The sequence below is a fragment of the Brassica napus genome, chromosome C3 (genome assembly GCF_020379485.1).
Source record: "Brassica napus cultivar Da-Ae chromosome C3, Da-Ae, whole genome shotgun sequence".
In the NCBI taxonomy this organism is placed as follows: Eukaryota; Viridiplantae; Streptophyta; class Magnoliopsida; order Brassicales; family Brassicaceae; genus Brassica; species Brassica napus.
This window is the reverse complement of record NC_063446.1, coordinates 16438323-16464090: the sequence shown is the minus strand read 5'-3', so window position 1 is coordinate 16464090 and position 25768 is coordinate 16438323. Positions and strand designations below refer to the sequence as shown.

General features: G+C 37.7%; 2 protein-coding genes and 1 pseudogene across 2 annotated transcripts; 1 reads left to right on the top strand and 2 right to left on the bottom strand.

Annotated features, from left to right (window-relative positions):
• Window positions 1–618: 618 nt before the first annotated feature.
• Window positions 619–3124, bottom strand: LOC106447278 (serine/threonine-protein phosphatase PP1 isozyme 1). The gene is made up of 4 exons (XM_013889168.3): window positions 2722–3124; window positions 1436–1995; window positions 1133–1359; window positions 619–888 (listed from the first exon to the last, which is right to left on the bottom strand). The coding sequence occupies exons 1-3, from the start codon at window positions 2945–2947 to the stop codon at window positions 1183–1185; spliced, it is 963 nt and encodes a 320-aa protein (XP_013744622.1). The 5' UTR covers window positions 2948–3124; the 3' UTR covers window positions 619–888; window positions 1133–1182.
• A 5280-nt stretch (window positions 3125–8404) lies between these two features.
• On the bottom strand, window positions 8405–9423 carry LOC106447277 (glutathione S-transferase U5). Its single transcript, XM_013889167.3, has 2 exons — window positions 8960–9423; window positions 8405–8888 (listed from the first exon to the last, which is right to left on the bottom strand). The coding sequence occupies exons 1-2, from the start codon at window positions 9275–9277 to the stop codon at window positions 8532–8534; spliced, it is 675 nt and encodes a 224-aa protein (XP_013744621.1). The 5' UTR covers window positions 9278–9423; the 3' UTR covers window positions 8405–8531.
• A 1039-nt stretch (window positions 9424–10462) lies between these two features.
• On the top strand, window positions 10463–24931 carry LOC125584377 (annotated as a pseudogene).
• The last annotated feature ends 837 nt before the right edge of the window (window positions 24932–25768 follow it).

Sequence of the window (25768 nt, the reverse complement as noted above, 5' to 3'; positions counted from 1 at the left end):
CTCAGCAAAACCTGTCCTTTCGAGGAATATGCAAGGATAAAACTGCCGATGCAAGCCAGTTGAAAGTCGGTAAAATGTGTAACATCCCATCTAAGAGACAAAGATGACTGACAAAGCAAGAAAAAACCAAAATAATACAGATCAGAAAGAGAAAAATGTGATCAGTTCCACTAAATGATGGCAAAATGTATAATATTGACACACTTCTCATTCATTAACAGTCGCTCAATAATCAAGGAAGAAGTACTGACTGATCAGCACGCATCACAGCAACAAAGAACTCAGAAAAGAAACGTCGAAGGAAGAACTACTCTGATCTATCTGCAGGAGTTACAGTCACAAATAACTTAGTAATCATATGATTAGGCGGCTTGGCTTAACTCAATAAATAATGTGTTTTGATGTCGTTTCTGGTTCCAACTTTCTCTCAATCACACGTGCACACATTAATTTTCATTGTTAATGCTCAATTTACACATAATTTTTTTCCTTTAAGCACCGCATGTTCTTACATTTGACAATTCACACCACCTGATTAATTTTAATAGTCAAAACGGATATAATTTAATGTTATTGTAATCCCATAAGAATCTGCGAGCTGTGGTGAAGAGAACTAGGGACTCTAGAAAAGTTTTGGCCTTGGAGCTTCATAAACAAATAAGAGGGTACAAATGAGAGAATCTAAAGATTATTCAGAAAGAAGACAAAACATACACGTTTTAGACAAACATGGAGATAGAAGCTAAAATTACAGTAGAGACCTGAGTTCTTTACTCTGTTGGAGACCGTCTCTGTGTTTTTTGCTTAAATGTTCTATCATCAGGAGAACCACCAAGGTAACAGTTGAGTAGTTTCTGCCACTAGATCCTCTCTTTCTAGTGTACACAGCTGCACCAAAATGTCAAATACCAAAAAGATAATCAAAAGCTGAGCCACAAAGAAAACACTCCGCATGCATATAAAGCTCTCTGTCCTTGATGACTAATTATAAGCAACATGAGCTATTTTATGTGATAACACACATGTGATGATGAACTATCTACACCTCAAAGCAAGAAATGTAGAGACAAGTGTTACACTGACACACATGTGGTGTCAACTCAACTATAACAAGAACAAAAGTTTTTTTTACCTTTTGGAGTGTTGTTAATATGAAGCATGGAGGTAACTAGATGATTGCTGTCATAGAAATGGTGATGATCTCTTATCCGACGGCTTAAGTATTTGGAACGAGCACATTAAGCTCTCATCAATGCTCATCATTGCGCCAGCATTGTCAAACTCTCCACAATAGTTGGGAGCTGAAAACACAGTAACAAGCTGTCTGTCTGCAAAGAACTCATACCCATCTTCAACAACCTAAAATACACAAGAGTTATAAAACACTCAGATAGTTTTTCCAACAAACTTGAGTTGAAACAATAAAAGAATAAACCTGGTGGGCACGGCAGATAAGGTCCATGTCATTTTTTTGCAAGAACTCTGCAACTGTGTCAGCTCCAAAAGTGTATGAAACACCACGATCATTCACTCCCCATCCTTTGACGTCTCCACTAGGATCCGACCAAAGCAAATCACACACCAGACCTGATTCAGGAATATCCATCGGGCGTGAAATGTTCCTGATCTGGTCCAAGCTCGTCAACTCTGGGGAGATCCCACCATGCATACATAGTATCCTGTCATCGACCAAAGCCGCCACAGGAAGACAGTTAAAGCAATCGGTGAATATTTTCCAGAGCCTGACGTTGAACCTGCGTTTGCACTCGTCATAGAACCCGTAAATACGATTGATGGAAGCAGATTCATGGTTCCCTCTAAGCAAGAAGAAGTTCTCAGGGTACTTGATTTTGTAAGCTAAGAGAAGGCATATTGTTTCCAAGCTTTGCTTGCCACGGTCGACGTAATCACCTAAGAACAAATAATTGGCTTCCGGAGGGAAGCCTCCATACTCAAATAGCCTCAATAGATCTGAATACTGCCCATGAATATCACCTGTGAAAGTATAAAACGAGAAAAAAAAAAAAAAAAAAAACTAAGAAAAAATGAACCATTAAATCTAAGAAACAACCAGAAGAAAACATGGGATATCAAGGAGCAACCAATCAATCAAACCATAACTTAATGAGTCAACCAACTCAACTAACAATTCACGCCAGATAAATCTTAAAAATGACAATTTACTCTTTGTGTTGCATCATTCAACCTCCATAAAAGATTGGTGAATGAACAGCATTGAACTTGGTCAAAAAATTTGCAGGAAATGTTTCATGAGAACCAATCAATCAAACCATAACTTAATGAGTCATCATATTAAAGAATCAAACCTCAAGAACATGTCAAAACACTTAACACTACTCAAGTCTTGCACTATAAAAGAGTTCCAATAAACCCATAACTTATTAGTACTATTATAAACGAATCTGAAATTCATAAGAACCTCTCCAAACTCTTAATCATATTTAAGACTTGTAGTATAAAGATTCCACCTTTTACCACCGATTCACTTGATTTAATAGGTTACTAACTCAAAATATAATTTTTTTGAGCCACTCAAAGGTCCTAAAAACATTTATGCTCGAACCGACAGCCTAATTACTACCAACTGTTACCTACTTACAGCTTGCAAAGAGCTAACAGATTCTCTTTTTCAAGATAATAAGTGAAACGGAAGAAGAAAAAAAAGAAACACTATTTGAGCAGAGGGAGAAAGAATCTGACCGCAGATCTTGATGGGAGCTTCGAGTTCGAGGAGATTAGGTTGTTGAAGAAAGATTTCTTTGGAGACAGCACAGAGCTGACGGATTTCACCTTCGCTGAGGTGAACTTGCTTCCCGGATCCAGGCCTCGTGTTCCGAAACTCAACCAAACGGCGGATGATATCGTCAAGAACCGCCGGTTCCATTGCTGGCTTCTGCTCCTGCTCCTGCGCCGGCTTATCCGCCATCTCTGATTACTGAGGAGAGGCTCTGTAAAGGTATGGTAACGAACGGAGGAGATTAAGCTCCTTTGCCTTTGGCGTTCGAGCCGCCAGAAAGAGAGGAGACAAGAAGAGACGACCGGCGCTGTCAGATGATTCAGTTTGATTGGTTCACTTTTTTTTTAACTTCTTATTTATCACTCTTCGTTATTACCTAACCAGAACTGATTTGTGTTTTGAATCGACCTAATGGGCCTTCTATACGTTATATTGGGCTTAATATGTAAGCTTTTATCCCCAAGATTCTGATGAACCATAAACATCCCATAGGAAAATAAGACAGAACCAGAGTTGAAAAAGAAAGTTATGATGTGATGTCAGTGAAAACACATGCATTGACTAAATAGCTACACCACACGGTTTGTATTATGCATAAAAACCTCTGCATTGTTAAAGAATTTAAACAGAATGTTTTGTGTTAATGTTGTGGATTGATTTATGGTATTACTTTGTGATAAGAATTGGACGAAGTAGGTTATTAGATGAATATAATGAACCGTTTAATGAAAATTATGGTCGTTTAACATGAGACATGAGACTATGTGATGATTGTGATTCGTAAGGGTCCGGAGGGTAGTGGAGATGTGATGGCCCGTTTAGGTATAATTGACTGGGGAGACTGTGGACGGATTGGCTGGTTGAGCCAAAAGGGACGTATGCGGGTAATCACAGTAGAGCATCGACCGGTGCATTAATTTCACTGATTGGGGGTGTGGTTGCACACGTCGAGTCACATTTGTGATGATACGTGTTTGGTGATGTTGTGAACTGAATGTAGTAATGTAATTGTGTTAACTTTGTTGAATTGTTGTCTGCTGCTAGTCAGTATTCGTTTTGCATTGAATCATATAATAGTTTTTGTAGAAAGACTAGTTTAGAAGTTGTTTCATTGAGTAAGTCATTTACTCATTCTCGCTGGCATTGATTAACCCACTAATCCAGTAGTTATATTGTTGTTTTTAAGCTCAACTATTTAAGCTTTAGGAAAAAAGATTGGACAATTCTCTTAAATATCTATTTTTAAGTTTTTGTCACAAAATAGCCCTAAAATAAAATGACCAAAATAATCTTTCTTTTATTTTGAAAATTTTAATTATAATTTTTTATTTTTTAAAATTTGAAACCTTATCCCAAAATTTCACCCCTCAACTCTAAACCGTAAGTCTAAAATCATATGAAGTATTAGAATGCGTCTCCAACGACATCAACTCCGTCAAATATATCCAAGTCACAAGAAGGGGTCTAATTAGATCTAATGAAAACTACTTGGGGCCAATTCAAATTTCTGAAAAATTTAACCGGCACAAACAAAAATCTAAATCCAACTGTTAAGATCGAATCAAACCATTCTCCTACCAGATTAAATTGGGGAAGGCAGTGTTAGGGTTCAAATCCGCCAAAGATGAAATTCGATGATTTCATCGAACTGAAACCATAACGGGGAAATCAAAGAAAGAAGAAAGATTGTAAGAGTGTTTGAATGGATTAGAGTTCAAATCATGAGGTATGTACTTCGTGTTCCTCCCTTTCTTCTTTCCTTTCTTACTGTTGTTTAGTAAGAAACGAAAAATAATTTGAGAACTCTAAAAATCGGCTTAGAATTGTTTATATATGTCTTAATACACAGATTATCCTTCCTTTGGTTGCAATTTTTATAAGTTTGAGTTCCATTTAACAAATTGGGCAAAATGCCTCAATGAAGGTTTTTGCTCTATTTTTGTTGAGTTTCAGAGAGATTACAGTGACAATAAATTGTTACCATTTGGGCAAATTCAAAACCGAGGATTGAAGTTAATTTATGCATATGAAAAAGTTTAAGAATTAGAAGTATATGAATTGACAATCTTTGAAGATGTGGCGTTTCAAATGGTGCACAAAACAGAGTTGGGGAATATGTGGTATAAGTTAACATATATATTGAGGTTTATAACATTGACGAAAACATTTTGGATAGCTAATGAACACATGTTGCAAATTGGCAAAACACACACACACTGAAATTTGCAAAAATGTAAAGCCAAATTTTTTTGATAAAAAAAATGTAAAGCCAAATTTTAATCAAAATTAAACTCAAAATTTCTTTAGGCTAGAGACCACAAATAAAATTAACTAATTAATTTTGGTTAAACCTACTTGACTCTTCTGTCCTATAAAAGTGTGCTTTAAAATACTATTAAAATCAAATCAAATTCAACGGAACTTAAATAATTATATATATAGAGAAACAAATTATGTTATGCATTTACACATTTCACCCCTTGGATTTTAATGAAAATATATATTCTATATGTAAAAAGAATACATATTTTTGGAATTTGGAAAATGACTTTGTAATAATTAAAAATAATATACATTCATATCTTTTACTTTTGCTTTGCTAGTGTTTATATAAAAAAATATTGAAACAACATTTAAATATCAAGAATGTGTGTGATTGTAAGAATTATATCACTAAACTAAAATGTAAAATTTGAAGTTGACCCTAGGCCTGAGACTTATTTTTCGGGATCTGATTTGGTTCTGCTCTGAAAATAGGATATTCGAGATGCCCGGATCCAAATCCATATAGTATAATATTAGATCTGTCAAAACCAAATTCGGTTTCCGAGTATCTTAATTTTTAAGTCCAAATATTTGGAACCGGATCTGTATTTTTTAAAAAATATTATATTTAAAAAAAAATTATTAATATTTATACATAAATTAATCTTATAATATTATATTTTAACTTTTCTAATATTATACATATTTAATTATATATATATATTTAAATATCTTGTATAAATATTTAATTTATGTATTATTTTTTAGAATTTTAGTATTTTCTAAAAATAATTTTTAGTTTATTTTTACAGATCCGGATCCAAATATCTATGTGTATTATACTACATTGAAAGATATTCGGAAACCACAGATCCAAATCTGGATATTAAATTTACGGATCCGAATACCCTAAATTTTTATGATATGCGGAGCCGTTGTTGGCCTAGTTGACCCTAATCCAAAACATTTATAGCACAAATGAGTTTACTCCGAAAAATCTAATTTTATATTTATAAAGGGGATAAATATATTAATATAGTTCACATAGTCAAAGCTTCTACCACCAACCGAACACAGTCTCATACAAATTCATGAAAATTTATACCAATCTAAAAAGTTATGATCGGATTTTATAAATCAATGTACATATATTCCACGTAACTTTTAAAATCTTTCCACTCTTAAAATTCAAGTCTACGTAAATTCATTTCTCAGTGGCCCTCTAAGCAGGGACGGACCCAGCATTAATTTTCATTGGGTTCAATATATTGTTTAAGTAAAAATAATAATGTCAAAAGGGGTCAATAGAGATTCAAACCCGAGTATTTGGGGGTTCATTGGGCTAAACTTACCATCTGAACTATAGTACAGATATTATACATTTTATAAGCTAAAATATTTTTTTTATAAGATTTTTGTGGTGTCATGTGACACCCCTCTTCTCTTACTGGGTCCGCCCCTGCCTCTAAGCCAAGTCCAATAAATTATACAGCTGAGCTGGCTCTGACTCAATACTTTCACCCTAGTTAGGCCTGACCCTAGTTGCACGTCTAGATTTTTTACCCGATTTGGATCCTACCAGGAAATCTGAGAGCGATGAAGTTTCTCATCAGATATTCAAAAATAAAAAACAACGAAGAAGTTAGTTGATCTCGATCCTCGTTATGTCTCGGTCAATGCACAAGTACATTGCTTACATATTGATTTAGAGAATCAGCAGAAAATCTCTTATTTAATGTAAGCCATAAAATATATGCAGCTCCATTAAATAATTATCTTGTCCTACACCTTACGCATGACAGCACATACTTACAGCTCGTTGATCTTTTTTTTTCTACTTTTTTGTTGAAGTTAACGGTAATCCTCGAATGCTCCTAAATCTAATCGAGATTGGGCTATGGCAGATAATCTTGGTGAATCCGCAATTAGATTCCTGTTGGCCACCAAAAAATTTATAAATATCGATATTTCTTAAACACATAGATTAGTCGGTTGACTTCGATCGCCGCCGTGGACACTGTGGTTAATTCTAAAACAAATCTCTATTGCTCCATCAAAATATCCATTTTGTCTACACCTTACACATAAACTATGTAATTTGTTCATTTTTTTCTAATACCTTAACTTTCACTTTCATCATTGGCATTATCTTCTTTTTTTTCCATATACTACTTAATATACAATCATTATTTTATACTTTATAATGAAAAAAACAATACCTTATCAATATATTTTTATTTCATATTTTCTATTTTGATTTTATAACTAAATATTAAAATTTAAAAGATAAAAAATTTAAAAATACAATAATTATAAAATTAAATATATATTTAAAGTTGAAATATTATGATATATAAACAAAATCAGATTGAAAATACCTAAAACTCATGATAAAATATTTTTTTTTGTTTGAATCCAAATCATATAAAATAATAAAACTAATCTCTATTTGTAGATCATAAAAATTGATATAAATCAATAAAAAATAAATTATTGTGAAATAAATTATTTTAAATAATTAAGGTGAATATAAATCTAATAATATCAACAATCAATAAAAACAACAAAATTGTTGTTGATCCTAGTTTTTTTTTCAACTTGTTGAATAAATTCAACACCAACAATGCACGTTAGTTTTTTTTTCTTTTCAGCATGTCTATTATAAGCATTCAATAGTTTAATTTTATATTTTTGGCTGTAAAATTTAAGCTGCAAATTTAGTTGTTGTAAATTCTTTTGATGTAACTTTGTAAAGTATATTTTTGGTTCCAAAAATAAAATTCTTGACTTAATTTTTTAAAAAATATTTTGGCCGTAGAACTTTTAAAGAAACGAACGCTTTGATTGGATTTGATTTTATATTTTTGGCTGTAAAATTTAAGTTGCAAATTTAGTTGTTGTAAATTCTTTTGATGTAACTTTGTAAAGTATATTTTTGGTTCCAAAAATAAAATTCTTGACTTAATTTTTTTAAAAATATTTTGGCCGTAGAACTTTTAAAGAAACGAACGCTTTGATTGGATTTGTTTGTCTAGAACTACACCTACAATCACCCCCTTAAAGTCAGAGAGCAAGAGCTATTTTAGTCTTTCAAGTTTCACCTTCCAACAGAGCAGCTAAATACCAAAAGTTGTTTAGCTATATACCAAAAGTTGTTTAACTTTGTAAAGTATGTTTTTTGTTCCAAAAATAAAATTTTTGACTTAAATTTTTAAAAAATATTTTGGCTGTAAAACTTTTAAAGAAACGAACGCTTTGATTAGATTTGATTGTCTTAAAATATTTTAAGCTATTTTAGTCTTTCAAGTTTCACCTTCCGACAGAGCAGCTAAATACCAAAAGTTGTTTAGCTATATACAACTTAAATCACTCATATTTGTATAAGATAACTTTGTTTATTAGAAAGAAAAAAAAAAGACAAGCTTTTTTGAGAAACATAACAGATAACAAGGTTCAAACATTACAGCAACTTAAAACATTGAAACACCGAACCAAATATGACTTTCGTCTAAGCGGATCTGATTCTTTCCCCCATATAATTCATGTGTTCAACATGTTTCTCTCTTGGAGGAATACAATCTTTCACAGCCTCAACCTTCTCCAAGTTCTTCACCCATCTGCTGTATTCTGGAAACTTCTCCTCTGTAATCACTTTCAATCCAATTCCTTCCCAACCTCTCTCCAAACAAAACGGAATCATACTTCCGGCGACCAAATCCAAAAACCCGACACTCTTACCACCGAAGAAATCTTTTCCGACAAGTTCCTTCTCCAGATTCATAATCAGTTCTCTTGTCTGCTCGGCCAAAGCCTCTCTTCCTTTCTCGTCTGCTCTTGCCATTGATACAAAACCCGCAGTGATGATCTACAGTACAGATAAAGATCAAAAACAATTAGTAAGAATACATATACATAAATATATATATATATACGTACCTGTTCATCGACGAGTTTGCCTAAGAATCGAGCCTTGGATCTCTCGTAAGGATCCTGAGGGAGAATTGGATTCTGTTTCCAAGTCTCATCGATGTATTCAAGAATCACTTGAGACTCGAGAATGGTTTTGCCATTGTGGACAAGAACAGGGACCTTCTTGTGGATAGGGTTGAGTGCAAGAAGCAAAGGGCTTTTGTGCTCCAATATTTCTTCAACGTAATCGTACGGTATCCCTTTGAGTTTGAGAGCCATCTCGATCCGACGGCTGAAAGGGCTCGCCCATATCCCCAGAAGCTTCACTTCTTCTTTCTCCGCCATTGCTTAATTTTTCTTTTTTTGGTTTTTATCTGTCTCTTAGAAATGTGTGTGTTGCTGTGAGTGACTTTAAGTCTGATTTATAGCCTTAGGGTTTTGATTATCTTATGGCCCAAACGACGATGCACGTTGCCGTTTGCAGGCAATAATGTAAATGCTGAGAAAGATCTAGAAGGGCATCGATGTTGACTTTTGATAGGATTTTGCAGCTCATTTTGGATTTTGTTTGTATTTTTATTATTATTTGTTCCTAATTGGAAAGAGTACAATATTTTATTTCCGGAATCAGCAAGTGTTAATACTACATCTCTTAACAGAAATCAAATTATGAACACAATAGACCAACTTCTAAGAACTAAACAAAAAGAAAAATGTCAGTGAGAACACTTCTTTTACTTGATTACATATTTTTGTGGCTTTATAACTTTGGATACTTTTTAAGAAACCATAATCATTTTGTGGCAGAAATTATGTTGTTTTTCTAAAGAGCGAAATGATGTTGTTGAACACTTGAACTGCTGAGTTAAGCAAAAAAAAAAAGCACTTAAACTATACGTCAAACAAATCATCAGCTTGCTTTGTCCCTGAATAACTCGCATTTTTTTTATATGACTCAGATTAGTAGGGTGAGTTTAGGCCTGGGCATTTCGGGTATCGGTTCGGTTCGGTTCGGGTATTTCGGGTTTCGGGTAGTTCGGATAGGGGCTAGAGGATCCATTTAGTACTCGACCTATTTTCGGTTCGGTTCGGTTCGGATAGTTTCGGGTTCGGTTCGGTTCGGATAGTAAATGTAGGAACCGGAAAATATCCATAAAAAGTTCGGTTCTCATTTGGATCCGGTTCGGGTTCGGATAGTTCGGGTAGTTTGGATAATTTGGATAAATTATTGGTTATTTAAGGTAAAATATCAAATAATTAGGATGATTTAGATAAAAAATTTGGATATTTCGGATAAAAATATCCGGATAGTTTCGGATACTTTCGGGTAGTTTGGATACTTTATAATAATTTAGTTATCCTCAACTATTTTCAAATATTTTTAATAGAATTTTAAATTAAAAATATATATTTAGTGATGTTATATGTATATATAATTAATATTTTTATATATTCGGGTACCCGTTCGGTTCTCGGTTCGGTTCCGGTTCGGTTCGGTTATTTTGGATATAAAAATATAGGAACCGTTCGGGTATTTGAGGGTATTGGTCCGGTTCCGGTTTCGGGTATTTCGGTTCGGTTCCGGTTCGGTTCTTCGGTTCCGGTTATTTTGCCCAGGCCTAGGTGAGTTATCAGATTTGAAGTCGAACTAAACCGCTTAACTAGTCGGTGTGATCACTGAGAAAAGCCGTATCTAATATGTGAGAAGTACATTTGCACCAAAAACTCTGAAAATTAACAAAATCGATGTATTTTAAAGTCCAAAATATTTAAAACAAAATTTACATGATCCAAATTTTAAATATTACGTAGGGACCATAGTTTTTTTTGATCTTTTGAGCCGGTAAAACGAGATATTCATAATATGGTCTTTAGAAACAAAAAAACTATATTCATAATATGGTCATATGTTAGGCAATGGGTTTAAAAGATAAATATATAAGAAAAATTATAAATATATTTATATTAAATATTAAAAGAATGTAATTAGTTGATATACATTATGAAAATATTACATAAAATATCTATTTTATTTAACTGAATATTTATTTTTGGACATAATAGTTTCAACCTTATATAGAACATACAAAACTTAAGTAAAACAAATTATAAAATAAAAAGTAAACGATATTATAAAATAATTAGAAAATTATTTATGAAAAAAGGAGGAGCTCATTGTAAGAGCTAAAGAGCAAAGAAAAGCCACATAAACAATTATAAAATTTGGGAATACACTACAAGAAAACAAGTAAAAGTATTTATGGAAACCAGAAAAGAGAACTTGTTTTTTAAAGAAATTGCTGAGAGGCTTGTCTCAAATTAATAGAGACAAAACTAATTTTTCAAAAAGTTCAAAGCTAAACTATAGCTAATGTAGTTTATGGTATTGCTTTAGTATTTTTTATTTTTTTTTTGGTATTGCTTTAGCATGGTCCGTATGGAACACGTAACACTTACGTTGGTCCACTCCCCATATTGGCCGGTGAATATTTCTATGGTCACAAGACTCGCACCTCACACCACTTCTCAAGATATTTCATATATTATATAATTTGTAAAAAATATTGTGTCTGAGTTGGTTTTAATTTCTGAACAATTTTTTTGCGTGCCGAAATAAATGTTCACATTAGCTCTGCATCACGGGCGGCGTAAACCAAGGAAGCAAACTCTAATCAATTTGGTTGAAGATGCGGCAAGGCAAACGATGAAGCTTCCAATGTTGATTTGATCAATCATACATCAATTAAATGAAAACATACGATCAATCATCCACTAAAACCTAAATCAAATGGAAGATGCCACTGCCACATACATCTATTAGATAAGGTTTCCAAAACAAGTTCACACACCTCAGTTCAACATCTAATCATACATTTTTTAATAAACATAGCACAAGATTTTCCAACCCAAGATATTTTTAATAAGTAGTTTGTCCGGAATCAAGATCAAATATTATATGAAATCCAAAAATTCCATAAATTAAATCAATTCATATAATATTAAGTTTCACTTGTAACCAAAAGATACATATATATATATATATATATATATATATATTTAATTGGAAACTCAGCGCTCAAAACATTACTATACATACTAAACATCTACTTGTATTTCAAAAAGACACAACTCTACATCAGTTTAGCATAAGCTCACCCAGTTTGAGTGGACATCTAATGATTACCTACAAAACAAACAAAGTAATGAGCAACTAATTTTATTTGTAAGTTGGGTTTTCAATATCCACATAATCAATTCCCCGCAAACCTAAAATAACAATCATCATAAAAAGCGTCAATATCATATAACAATATACACTATAAAATATAAATTTAAAAATACAATATAATATAACATAAATTTAACTGATAATTTAATTTATAATTAATTTTTAATATATATATATATGATATAATTTTATATATATTGTGCCCTATGTTAAATTATTTTCTGGGTCGCCCGGACTTTGTTGTTCAAACTAAAAAAAGAACGCTAATCAAATTCTTGTTATTAAAGGTCCGATCTGATGTTTACGATTTGTTGTGGTTAATCTCCCCCCCCCCCCCAATTGACTCAGTGCAAGTTAGAACATGGTAGTTTCTGATTCACGGCCAATGAGACTCCACTTGCGAGCTGAACTCTTTTTGGCATCATTCGCTCATTCGCAGTGAGAGAAGAGAGCATACGCAGTGAAGAAGAGGGTGGAGCTTATATTTCAAAGTATATTAAAGGTATTCTAAAATCAAGATTATCCCGACGTGAACAGTCACATTGGAATATAATAGATGATATAACTTCTATGGCTTTTTTGAAGAATTTTCGTCTCTTAATCCAGTTTTTCATACTTTCTTATTTTACGGGAGGCTACACTCTCCTTTTAGTCGAGTAAGAAATACTTCTCCTCATCTCTCTATCCATAAAAAAACCATTCCTAGAGGAGAGCGAAAGCTTCAGGATGAGTATGCCTTGGATTTTCAGATTCATTCTTGTCCTGATACACTCTGGAATTTCTTTTTTATTTATTTTTAGTTGGCAAAATAGACAAATTAAAGTAAATCATATTTAATTATGTTAGATTCACTATATATATTTTTGTTATTTTATAAATATTTTATATTTTTGCTAGTTTATATATATATGCCGTATCCGTACCCATAATTTTAAAATTTTGCCGCTTCCGTCCTTGTATTGTCCTTGTATTTGTCCCCATATACGTCCTGGTGCAGCATAGGAATCGATTCTGGATTTTTGAAGCTTATCATCACTCTCTGACACTTGCCACTACAGTGAATGTTTTTGTCTGCGAAGAAACGTTTGTCTTGTCGTGTTTAATGTTAAATGAAACTCATCCATCTTGTGTGTATCACAGTACTCGGTAGTCACTCCTCAAGTTTCGGTTTCTTTTGGGTAAAGTGGGAAGCTTTAAGAGGAACATCGTGAAAAATGTGGTTGCATGTTTTGTATTACATACTTTTAGATTTTACTTGTAGAGATTCTTGTCAGATCTTAAATTTTGAAGATTTGCTATGGGACTTTATTACCTTCTGTGTGTGTGTGTGTCTGTGGATAATATTTACTTTTATTTCTGGTATCTACAGGAAACCCTCCATGTTATTTTCGACTGGGAGACTAAGTAATGGTCTGAGTGAAACGTCAGTGCTTCTCAAAACAGATGGAGTGTCGTCTAGAGCTGAAGAAAGGTTCAACTGATACACCTACTTTTGTGGCTGCTTAGAAGAAGGTGTTCAATAAGACCATCTCCAAAAGATACTCTATAACTTCAAATATGAAGTTTTTTGCTCTCCAAAAAGGAACTTCAAAATTTGAAGTTTTGAGGAGTGAAACTCTATATTTGAAGTTTCACTTATCAAAACTTCATATTTTTATTTGTATTTTGGTCCCTACAATTACACATCACATTTATAATTCATAAATATTTCCTTGTTTATTATTTTAATCCTTATAAAAATTATGTCTCATAAATATTTTAAGTTTTGTTTACAAAATTTTATTTAAGTTTACACATTAAATTAAATAAAATTTTAAAAGAAGATTTAAAATATTTAAAACTAGATTTAGATAACAAAAATATAAATGAAGACATATCTATTACACAAATTTAAATATTACAACAACACTAATAGTCAGGTAAGTTTGATCCGGAACCTTCAAAATTTCCAAATATTGTCCAATTTTTTGTGTGTAATTGAAGATGGTTGTTGTTGTTGTTGTTGATGATGTATTTTCGTACAATTCTTTCTTGTTCATATTGAATATATTCACGAGTATTAATATCATCGATAAAAATTAGTCTTTTAGCAATATTTTATGTTTCTCTTTTATTTTTTTGTTCTGATCTAATGTATTTACAAGTATTAATATTTTCCGATTTAATATTTTTTTTATCTCTAATCTACAAATTAAAAATGAGGAGAGCTACTTTTACTTCGAAATGCACTAGTAGATCATATATGCATTACGAAAATCACTTTATGGAATAATATGGTATTTTGCTTGAAGTTTAATATTAATTAAGTTATTTTGTTTAAAATTTTATTTTTTAATATAATATTTTATTAATTAATACTGTCGTAATATGTTTTTATATGTACTAGTTATTTACAAAAGTTGTATGAATTCAAATTAGTTATGACAAATATAAGAACTATATTATAAAATACAATTAGTTTTGAAGTTATGTTTGAAGTTTTGCTTTTGGAGAAGAAAACATTTAAACTTCAAATATAGAGTTTTTGAAACTTCAAAATAGAGTTCTTTTTTGGAGATGCTCTAAGGAAACCCAAAACTCATATATACTGGATAAGTTCAGAGACTTTAAACGCGGTTTGTCTTATTCCGATTTCCACAGCGAGATCACCAGAAATGTAGAAGACATGTGTCCCAAACGCTTGGAGAATCGACTCAAGTGAAGGATAGGCAGAAGTACCGCATCAGGAGAAAGAGACCACGTGAAGTACAAATCCTATATATGTGCCGAGTTATGTAAACAAGTGTGATAAGGTTGAAGTGAGAGACCTCAAAGCTGGTGGCATTGGTTCAGATGCTAAACAGATCGATGATAAGCATACATGGTCTTCATTATCCAACACAAGCACATCTTCATCAATCTGGACTGATGAATCACCCTCCACTGCAGTATTATCTTATGTCATCTAAGCCAGGAGATTGTCCTCAAGATAATGGTGATACATCCCAAAGAGATGTGCAGTTTGATCAAAGCCCTCATGGAACTGCATTCCTACGGAGGGAGAAGAGAGATTCTGAGTTTAGGATTGTCCCAAAGACTCGAACGTTCTTGAGTCCATCAAAGCCTGAGAGGATAATATCAAGGAAAACCTTGTGTTCATGATCTGTTCGGTAAAGAAAAGCCTGCTGCTGTGTTTGTAGCAGGGATTGTTTCCCAGAAACAGATGTCAAAGTTCTCTGAATCAAAAATGTTAGCTGAGCAAATGGCAGATAGTAACAGAAAAGGGTTCCCAGAGAGGTTAGCTTATGTGCAAGGCGCTGCTGATGGAAGTAAACCGTTCTTGAAGCGTATCAACTTCTTGAGTGCAGAGAAGAACAGATCATGTTCAGCTCCACGGTCTATAAAGCCGGAATCTAGTTCCTCCAAGAGCAAGATTCTAGACAGAAGGTCAACAGAAACTGTCATGTCCCCGATTCTGGATAGGATCGTCCGGACGGACTGCGGTGCGTGGAAATGCACTAGTATGGTCATATGGCCCAAAGACAAGCGTGTCATAGCCTTGAATTAAGGTTAAGGGCATCAGGAAGCTAAGGCATAGCTAATCCAAGAAGGAGACAAGCTCAAAGGAGCTGGACAAGCGAGCTGGTAGCTGGACAAGATCCAGGTGAAGCTCGATGAAGTGAGTGATCAGAATGGATCATGGGAAAACTAAGTCTAGGTCTGGAAATTGACCGAGGGACTTAGAAGGATTGAAGAAGATAAAGGAAACAAGCTGGACACAGTGTATAACAGCTGGGCGATGCAGTAAGCAAGCTCGACCAGCTAGGTGAAGTGTAGTGCAGCTCAGTGTAGCTCACTAAAGAGTGTGTCAGCTCCCTGAGCTAGATGGACTAGCTCACTCAGCTGGGACAGCTGGGGATCAGCTCAACTCAGCTGGACTGAGTGTTCAAGTCATGGGCAGTTGGGCCGGGTCTGGACAGTGGCCGGGCCATGTGGGTGACCCGTGTGTGCCGATGGGCTGGTGGGCTCTTGGGATTGAGCCAGGGGTGTGGGCAATCAGTCTGGGCCTTGTTTGGCCTTGTCCAGGAGTGGATTGGCAGTTCCAGGGTGTGTGGTAACTGCCAGAGGCGAAAGGGTGTGATCTGGACCATTGATTAAATCAATGGCCAGGATTGAAACCGAAGGGATGCAATGGTTAAAAAGTAACCACCAAAAAGTAACCACCCCTTCTTCTATAAAAGGCAGGCAAGTCCGTGCCTTTGCAGGCACACCAGAGCTTCCTTCTACACCCTGAAACACAAAGAAAACCAGAGAAAAAGAGAGAGAGAGTCGGATTATTCCATCCAAGATCAAGAGTGGTGTGAAGGCAGCAAAGAGGCAGTTTTGTGGGCAATCACAAGGGGAGTTGAGAACGACCCTTTGATGGTGATTGATCATGGATGATCATGTCCTAGGCTTCCTCTGTGCCCTGGGAACACACTCAAATGGTCAGGAGGGAAGGGAGAAGGCCGGACTCCACTCTCAATGGCATGAACAGCCTTAAGGGCAGATGTGTGTAGAAAGGCAGTTTCATGGGCACTGAAGGGGGAAGTGATGGTCGACCCTGTGATGATGTTTGATCATGGATGATCACATCATGGGCTTCCTCTGTGTCTTGGGAACACACACATTTAACCAGGAGAGAAGGGAGAAGGCCAGACTCCACTCTTACAGGCCAAGACAGCCTTGAAAGTAGATGCAGTGTAGAAAGTGGTTTCATGGAAGTTCCATGGAATGACTGATGGGTGCGACCCATGAATGGAACTTATCAATACTGGAAGTATATGATAAGGATTGATAGAGGCGTGCACTGGAGGAGCATGGCCGAACATAATAAGGAGTGACACATGATCTAATCAGATCATGTATAAGGTAACCGGTTTTATGATTACCTTTTGAATTCCAATTCTGTTGACTGAGGAATTGATCATGGCCAAGTATGGCACGTCCTTGAGGAATATATATATTATGAATGATTATGGTGTAGTCTGTTGGATCAGACTTGATGACACTAAACCATGGCCTTGGCCGGTTAGGAGAAATCCTCCATGGCCTTGGTTTGGAAGGTATGATCGGATCTCATAGTTCCTGAAGGACTTGAGGGGATCTGATGATTGATTCTTCTTAGTGGGTATTTATAATGAATTATCATGATTTTTATTGGGTTTTATCGAATTGATTTAGAGATGGTCAGTTTGGCCGGTTTGGCTGTTCGTGGCCGAGATCTCTAGGATCGAGACCAGTTCTGCAAATTCTGATTATGGCATTCTCTTAGTTGGGAATTATCATGAATTTACATGAATTTTATTTAGTTTTTGGCTCACATTTGAAATCGGCCAGATTTGGGTTTAATGAGAAAATGATCGATTAGTTATGGAACCAGCCATGCAATGATAGATCCTTGTGTTAGGTTATCGGATCATATGCTTGTGTATTGTGAAATGTTTGTCACTTATGATTATTGATCATAAGAAATGTTAGTTATCAACCTTGGGTTGGTAAGCTATGTGCAAAGCATTGGCTATGTTTTTGGAGCAGATTTGCTTGCGGTCGAAATTGCACCTGAGGGCATATTGGGGTCATATCCTTGTGTTAGGATATCTGATCATATGTTTGTGTGCTGGAACATATTGTCACTTATGATATTGATCATAAGGAATTGCTGGTTATCAACCTTGGTGTTGGTAAGGCAGGCCGTGTGTGATCTGATCATGGGCAAGGATGGACGACCTGATCCTTGGATGATGGATCAAGGTGTTTGATCTGATTGATCGAAGGATGCACCGGTGGTAAGAGCGACACTAATCAGGTTCAGTGGGACATGGTTCCATGACTGATTAGGAAGTATGAAGACTCATCAGTTCTGAGTCATGTGGGGTGGTTGGTTGATTGACTCAGGATCTGATGGGCATTGTTAGTGCATGAGCTGGACTTGGTATCATAAGTTGATAAGGTAAAAAGGATGTGGGACAGTGCATGAGCCGGTAAGGGCCAGATGCATGTCCTTAGTTGTTTGAAGACTTCTCAAGGGTTACTTATGTCTGTGGGGATGGTTGGCTGAACGACTAAGTACCCAAGGGAAGAGTTTATGCAGGTGTAAAGGAGCTGGACGCAGTATATGGCAGCTGGCCATAGCTCGGTCCTAGCTCAGTTCGAGTGTGACAGCTCGATCAGCTGGTTTATGAGTTCATTCAGCTAGAGTAGCTGGGCCGATGAGCTAACAAGCTCCGTGGATGTGACAAAGGTATGATCTAGCAATGTTGCATAAATCTAGATAGAATGGTTAGGGGAATGGAACCTCAGATTTGTATGCCTTGATTTGGGTTCGGGATCGACCTTGGAGCTAGCTGGCAGTTGTGTTTACTGACCAGTAGCTGAGGTGATCTGACCAGACAAGTGTTAGATTGGATTTAGTCCAATGGATGATAGATGTTATTCCGCTGTGCATAAGTTGAAAGGATCTAGCTAGGGAATGACTAAGGTAGTCTTGAGCTAGGATCTGAGTTAGCCCTCGCCAATGGGCGATATTTTAAATAAAGGGCAAAATTTTTAGAGGTTCGGTCCGGGTATGGACTGAGCGACGTGAGGCATCGACCGCGGCCTAGTCGGCCGGGATCGGGTCTTACAAGTTGGTATCAGAGCATGCTTGATCCTGTTACGGACAGTGCTCAAAGATGTTGAGTTCCAAACCGAAATTATTTCTGAAAACTGAGATGACTTGGAACCTTAGTTGTGGTGAGCCAAGTGAGAGTTGAGGTAAGTTTGGGTTTCATGCTTGTGAACGGGGAAGTTCCAAGATGAGCCGCCTTAGCCAAGATACACTCTTCCACGGCAAGACCCTGAAAACATAAAGGTTAGTTTATCTAGTTATTTGGGAATAATGGACGGATTGGATGATGGACGCAATGCAAGATCTTTGTATGGACGACCTGGACAAGGGAAGTAACATGGACCAGAGAGTGGCTTAGGTTGAAAGAAACGTGCAGCACTCTCTTGGAGGTAAATGTTATTCCTTTGTGGCCTTTCAAAACAAGTGAGCATATGCAATGTTCATGTTAGTCTAAGGGAGACGCTACATGGCTAGTACATGAGTGGGCTTGTGATCAGATGGATCAGCTTGGACTCAGTGTAAGTCAAGGTAGGATTCCTTAAGATTGAATGAATGGAATGGATCAATTCCAAGAGGAATTGGAAACACGATGTTAAGTATCTTAGTATGATGAGGATTGAGGTATACTATAAACACTTTTGTGAATGGTATGGGACGTTCACAAATGTGTGATGCTTTGGAGAATGGTATGGGACATTTTCCAAATGTGTGATCAAACCGAGATCCTACTCATCTAAGTACTTAATGATCGGTGGTGATCTTGGATAGGCCGATGCCTATAGATCTGATTGTGGTGATCTTGGATAGGCCGATGCCTATAGATCTGATTGTGGTGATCTTGGATAGGCCGATGCCTATAGATCTGATTGTGGTCCCCCTCAAGCATCATGAAGAGATCTTGGGCATGGACTGGTTGGGAAAGTATCGGGCAACTCTAGATTGTCACCTGGGAAGGGTGCAACTTGAGAACGAGTTTGGACCCCGATTAAGTACCAAGGAATCAAGCCAACCTCTTGTAGTTTGGTGGTTTCAGCAGTCCAATAGAACGGATGCTTGGAAATGGTTGTGAGGCCTTTTGGCTACCATTTACACTGATGAGGTTGTAGGGGCCTGTGACCCAGAGGGTATACCGTTGGTTCGGGAATTTCAGGATGTGTTTGGGGCACTACAGGGCATTCCCCCTGATAGGGCTGGCCCATTCATCATTGAATTGGAACCTGGAATGGCCCCATTATCTAAAAGTCCATATAAAATGGCACCAGCTCAGATGGCAGAGCTGAAGAAGCAACTTGAGGAGTTGCTTGAGAAGGGGTTCATATGCCCTAGTGTATTGCCTTGGGGAGCACCAGTTCTTTTTGTGAAACAGAAAGATGGTAGCTTCAGGCTGTGTATTGATTGAGACGGTTGAGTCCCTGAGTGGACCAGAACCGTAATATGATCAAGTCCGGTAAGGGACGAGGATCAGGACACGACCTACTCGGAGATGGACCTATGGTCGGAATGTACGGTCGAGTCCTTGAGTGGACCAGGACCGGAATATGATCACGTCCTAAATGGACCAGGATCGAAATATGACAAAGTCCGGTGATGGACAGAAGTAAAGTTAAGGCGGTTTAGTCTAGTAGGGACTAAGATCGCAATATGGCCAAGCTGGAAAAGGCTGTGGTCGGTTAAGGGATGATCCAGTACGATTAGGCTGGGATCATGAACCCTTGGTGTCTGTAACGACATAAGGAAACAAAAAAATCTGTTAGGACTTGTGGTACAACAAGCGGCCTAAAGATTGGAACGAGTTCATTAAGACTTGACTGATACATTGAGTGGCTTGGAGATTGGGTAAATCTACTAAGACTCGGGTATGCAGTAAGTTCTTAGGGACTGAAGATGATCTAGTCATGGACTAGGGTCAGAGAGTAAGAGACTTGGTGTCTACTAGGACCGCAACCCGGAGAGTTGGGTCTGAGACACAAGTCAGGTATTTGTATGGGTGCTTGATGGACCACTTGATAAGATTTTGGGTTAAATATCTATCAAGTGGGGGAGACTTGTTGTGTATATGATGACCAGGACGTGGTCAGTGAGAAGGAACAAGGTGGGAGATGCAACGAATTGGTTAGAAAGAACCAATCGAGCATGCTCCATGCTCCGGGTACAAAGGAGTTCGGATGGAACCTTTGTCATGAGACAAGAGGTTAACACCACTGGATTCGAGGACGAATCCTTCGTAAGTGGGGGAGACTTGTCATGTCCCCGATTCTGGATAGGATCGTCCGGACGGACTGCGGTGCGTGGAAATGCACCAGTATGGTCATATGGCCCAAAGACAAGCGTGTCATAGCCTTGAAGTAAGGTTAAGGGCATCAGGAAGCTAAGGCATAGCTAATCCAAGAAGGAGACAAGCTCAAAGGAGCTGGACAAGCGAGCTGGTAGCTGGACAAGATCCAGGTGAAGCTCGATGAAGTGAGTGATCAGAATGAATCATGGGAAAACTAAGTCTAGGTCTGGAAATTGACCAAGGGACTTAGAAGGATTGAAGAAGATAAAGGAAACAAGCTGGACACAGTGTATAACAGCTGGGCGATGCAGTAAGCAAGCTCGACCAGCTAGGTGAAGTGTAGTGTAGCTCAATGTAGCTCACTGAAGAGTGTGTCAGCTCCCTGAGCTAGATGGACTAGCTCACTCAGCTGGGACAGCTGGGGATCAGCTCAACTCAGCTGGACTGAGTGTTCAAGTCATGGGCAGTTGGGCCGGGTCTGGACAGTGGCCGGGCCATGTGGGTGACCCGTGTGTGCCGATGGGCTGGTGGGCTCTTGGGATTGAGCCAGGGGCATGGGCAATCAGTCTGGGCCTTATTTGGCCTTGTCCAGGAGTGGATTGGCAGTTCCAGGGTGTGTGGTAACTGCCAGAGGCGAAAGGGTGTGATCTGGACCATTGATTAAATCAATGGCCAGGATTGAAACCAAAGGGATGCAATGGTTAAAAAGTAACCACCAAAAAGTAACCACCCCTTCTTCTATAAAAGGCAGGCAAGTCCGTGCCTTTGCAGGCACACCAGGGCTTCCTTCTACACCCTGAAACACAAAGAAAACCAGAGAAAAAGAGAGAGAAAAGTCGGATTACTCCATCCAAGATCAAGAGTGGTGTGAAGGCAGGAAAGAGGCAGTTTTGTGGGCAATCACAAGGGGAGTTGAGAACGACCCTTTGATGGTGATTGATCATGGATGATCATGTCCTAGGCTTCCTTTGTGCCCTGGGAACACACTCAAATGGTCAGGAAGGAAGGGAAAAAGGCCGGACTCCACTCTCAATGGCATGAACAGCCTTAAGGGCAGATGTGTGTAGAAAGGCAGTTTCATGGGCACTGAAGGGGGAAGTGATGGTCGACCCTGTGATGATGTTTGATCATGGATTATCACATCTGGGTTTCCTCTGTGTCTTGGGAACACACGCATTTAACCAGGAGAGAAGGGAGAAGGTCAGACTCCACTCTTACAGGCCAAGACAGCCTTGAAGGTAGATGCAGTGTAGAAAGTTGTTTCATGGAAGTTCCATGGAATGACTGATGGGTGCGACCCATGAATGGAACTTATCAATACTGGAAGTATATGATAAGGATTGATAGAGGCGTGCACTGGAGGAGCATGGCCGAACATAATAAGGAGTGACACATGATCTAATCAGATCATGTATAAGGTAACCAGTTTTATGATTACCTTTTGAATTCCAATTCTGTTGACTGAGGAATTGATCATGGCCAAGTATGGCACATCCTTGAGGAATATATATATTATGAATGATTATGGTGTAGTCTGTTGGATCAGACTTGATGACACTAAACCATGGCCTTGGCCGGTTAGGAGAAATCCTCCATGGCCTTGGTTTGGAAGGTATGATCGGATCTCATAGTTCCTGAAGGACTTGAGGGGATCTGATGATTGATTCTTCTTAGTGGGTATTTATAATGAATTATCATGATTTTTATTGGGTTTTATCGAATTGATTTAGAGATGGTCAGTTTAGCCGGTTTGGCTGTTCGTGGCCGAGATCTCTAGGATCGAGGCCGGTTCTGCAAATTCTGATTATGGCATTCTCTTAGTTGGGAATTATCATGAATTTACATGAATTTTATTTAGTTTTTGGATCACATTTGAAATCGGCCAGATTTGGGTTTAATGAGAAAATGATCGATTAGTTATGGAACCAGCCATGCAATGATAGATCCTTGTGTTAGGTTATCGGATCATATGCTTGTGTATTGTGAAATGTTTGTCACTTATGATTATTGATCATAAGGAATGTTAGTTATCAATCTTGGGTTGGTAAGCTATGTGCAAAGCATTGGCTATGTTTTTGGAGCAGGTTTGCTTGCGGTCGAAATTGCACCTGAGGGCATATTGGGGTCAGATCCTTGTGTTAGGATATCTGATCATATGTTTGTGTGCTGGAACATATTGTCACTTATGATATTGATCATAAGGAATTGCTGGTTATCAACCTTGGTGTTGGTAAGGCAGGTCGTGTGTGATCTGATCATGGGCAAGGATGGACGACCTGATCCTTGGATGATGGATCAAGGTGTCTGATCTGATTGATCGAAGGATGCACCGGTGGTAAGAGCGACACTAATCAGGTTCAGTGGGACATGGTTCCATGACTGATTAGGAAGTATGAAGACTCATCAGTTCTGAATCATGTGGGGTGGTTGGTTGATTGACTCAGGATCTGATGGGCATTGTTAGTGCATGAGCTGGACTTGGTATCATAAGTTGATAAGGTAAAAAGGATGTGGGACAGTGCATGAGCCGGTAAGGGCCAGATGCATGTCCTTAGTTGTTTGAAGACTTCTCAAGGGTTACTTATGTCTGTGGGGATGGTTGGCTGAATGACTAAGTACCCAAGGGAAGAGTTTATGCAGGTGTAAAGGAGCTGGACGCAGTATATGGCAGCTGGCCATAGCTCGGTCCTAGCTTAGTTCGAGTGTGACAGCTCGATCAGCTGGTTTATGAGTTCATTCAGCTAGAGTAACTGGGCCGATGAGCTAACAAGCTCTGTGGATGTGGCAAAGGTATGATCTAGCAATGTTGCATAGATCTAGATAGAATGGTTAGGGGAATGGAACCTCAGATTTGTATGCCTTGATTTGGGTTCGGGATCGACCTTGGAGCTAGCTGGCAGTTGTGTTTACTGACCGGTAGATGAGGTGATCTGACCAGACAAGTGTTAGATTGGATTTAGTGCAATGGATGATAGATGTTATTCCGCTGTGCATAAGTTGAAAGGATCTAGCTAGGGAATGACTAAGGTAGTCTTGACCTAGGATCTGAGTTAGCCCTCGCCAATGGGCGATATTTTAAATAAAGGGCAAAATTTTTAGAGGTTCGGTCCGGGTATGGACTGAGCGACGTGAGGCATCGACCGCGGCCTAGTCGGCCGGGATCGGGTCTTACAGAAACACTGCCCAAGCAGTCAGTTCAGAGACCAGTTAAAGCTGTATCGGAAAGAGCAAGGAGCATTTCACCATTTCGCAGACTCAACTTCAGCATTGGGAAGTCAAACAAAAACTCCAGCGCCGAAGACGCTCAGACTCCTCCTCACTTGAGCACAACACTTGTCCCATTGCGAGCTGGTTTAGACAATCGATCTAGATCTTATTTCAGTGAAAGCTCTTCTTTAGATAATACCAGTACTACAGCAACCAGAGGCAGGTCTAGTCCGTTGAGGAGGTTACTCGACCCGCTGATTAGACCAAAATCAAGCCATGTATGTAGATCTCCTGAGCCATCACTAAAGGGTGCACACCAGAAACATATATTCTCTCTGATGGTCAACCATCTTCTTCAACCCTTCTATCAAGAAATGGTAAATCTTTACACGTTCAAGCTCTTTTCTGTGTGACGTGTAAGAATGACCAACCACTGTTTACTTTTGTTCATGTGACTGTGGAGGTTGGGAAATGGGCTGCTACCTTAGAATCCTCACCAATCAGTCTAACAAACCCAGGGACATCTCTGCCTCCACTTCAGGAGCCTTCAAGCTTTTCGTTCAGATTTATAGAAACATGTCTAGCTAGCTTTTCCTTTTGGCACCAATTATGAAACTCATTACAATTTCTTTGACAGGATAATAACAAGCAACAACCATTCTTGAGTTTCACTCCATACAGAGAAGGTGTATACACGGTTGAGTACAATACATCACTCTCACTCTTGCAAGCATTCTCCATTTGTATAGCGGTTAATGTTAGATTCGGGTTTAATTATGGGCTTCCAACTTAAAATCAATTGGTGATCAGTGGATTGACCCTAACCCTTTATATATTACTTAATGTCCATTAGAATTCCTGATGTGGGATATATATCCCTAATACCCCTCCTCGAGATGATGACTCTTATCGGCCATAAATCTCGGAACTTTACGACATTTATACTCGGTCGAGCGAGTTTAACACAACTTTTATACCCGGTCGGAAGGGTTAATTTTAATTTTAATTTAAATTAGGAGTTTAGGGTATTTAGGATCTGGGCTCTGATACCATGTTAGATTCGGGTTTAATTATGGGCTTCTAACTTAAAACCAATTGGTGATCAGTGGATTGACCCTAACCCTTTATATATTACTTAATGTCCCTTAGAATTCCTGATGTGGGATATATATCCCTAATAGTTAACTAGGGACGCACGGAACCAAACACTTGTCGTGTAGACAACAAAGCTTACATAGAGGTGTCGTCGATGGTTCAAAACGAGAGGTTGAAGTCATTTTCAGGTCTTATTGAAGCTGAGGCTACGGCTAAGTGTCTCTCACAGCCACCTTTGTCTCCTGTGGGGAGGATTTAATTAATTAGTTACTTCTTCAAATAATCTGATACTAGCTGATAACCCGCGCACATGTGTTAACGATTGTTGCATATTAACTTTGTTCTCTCTAAAACAATTACATCGTGTCATAAATTCAAAAAGTGTTACCTCTTGTACACATA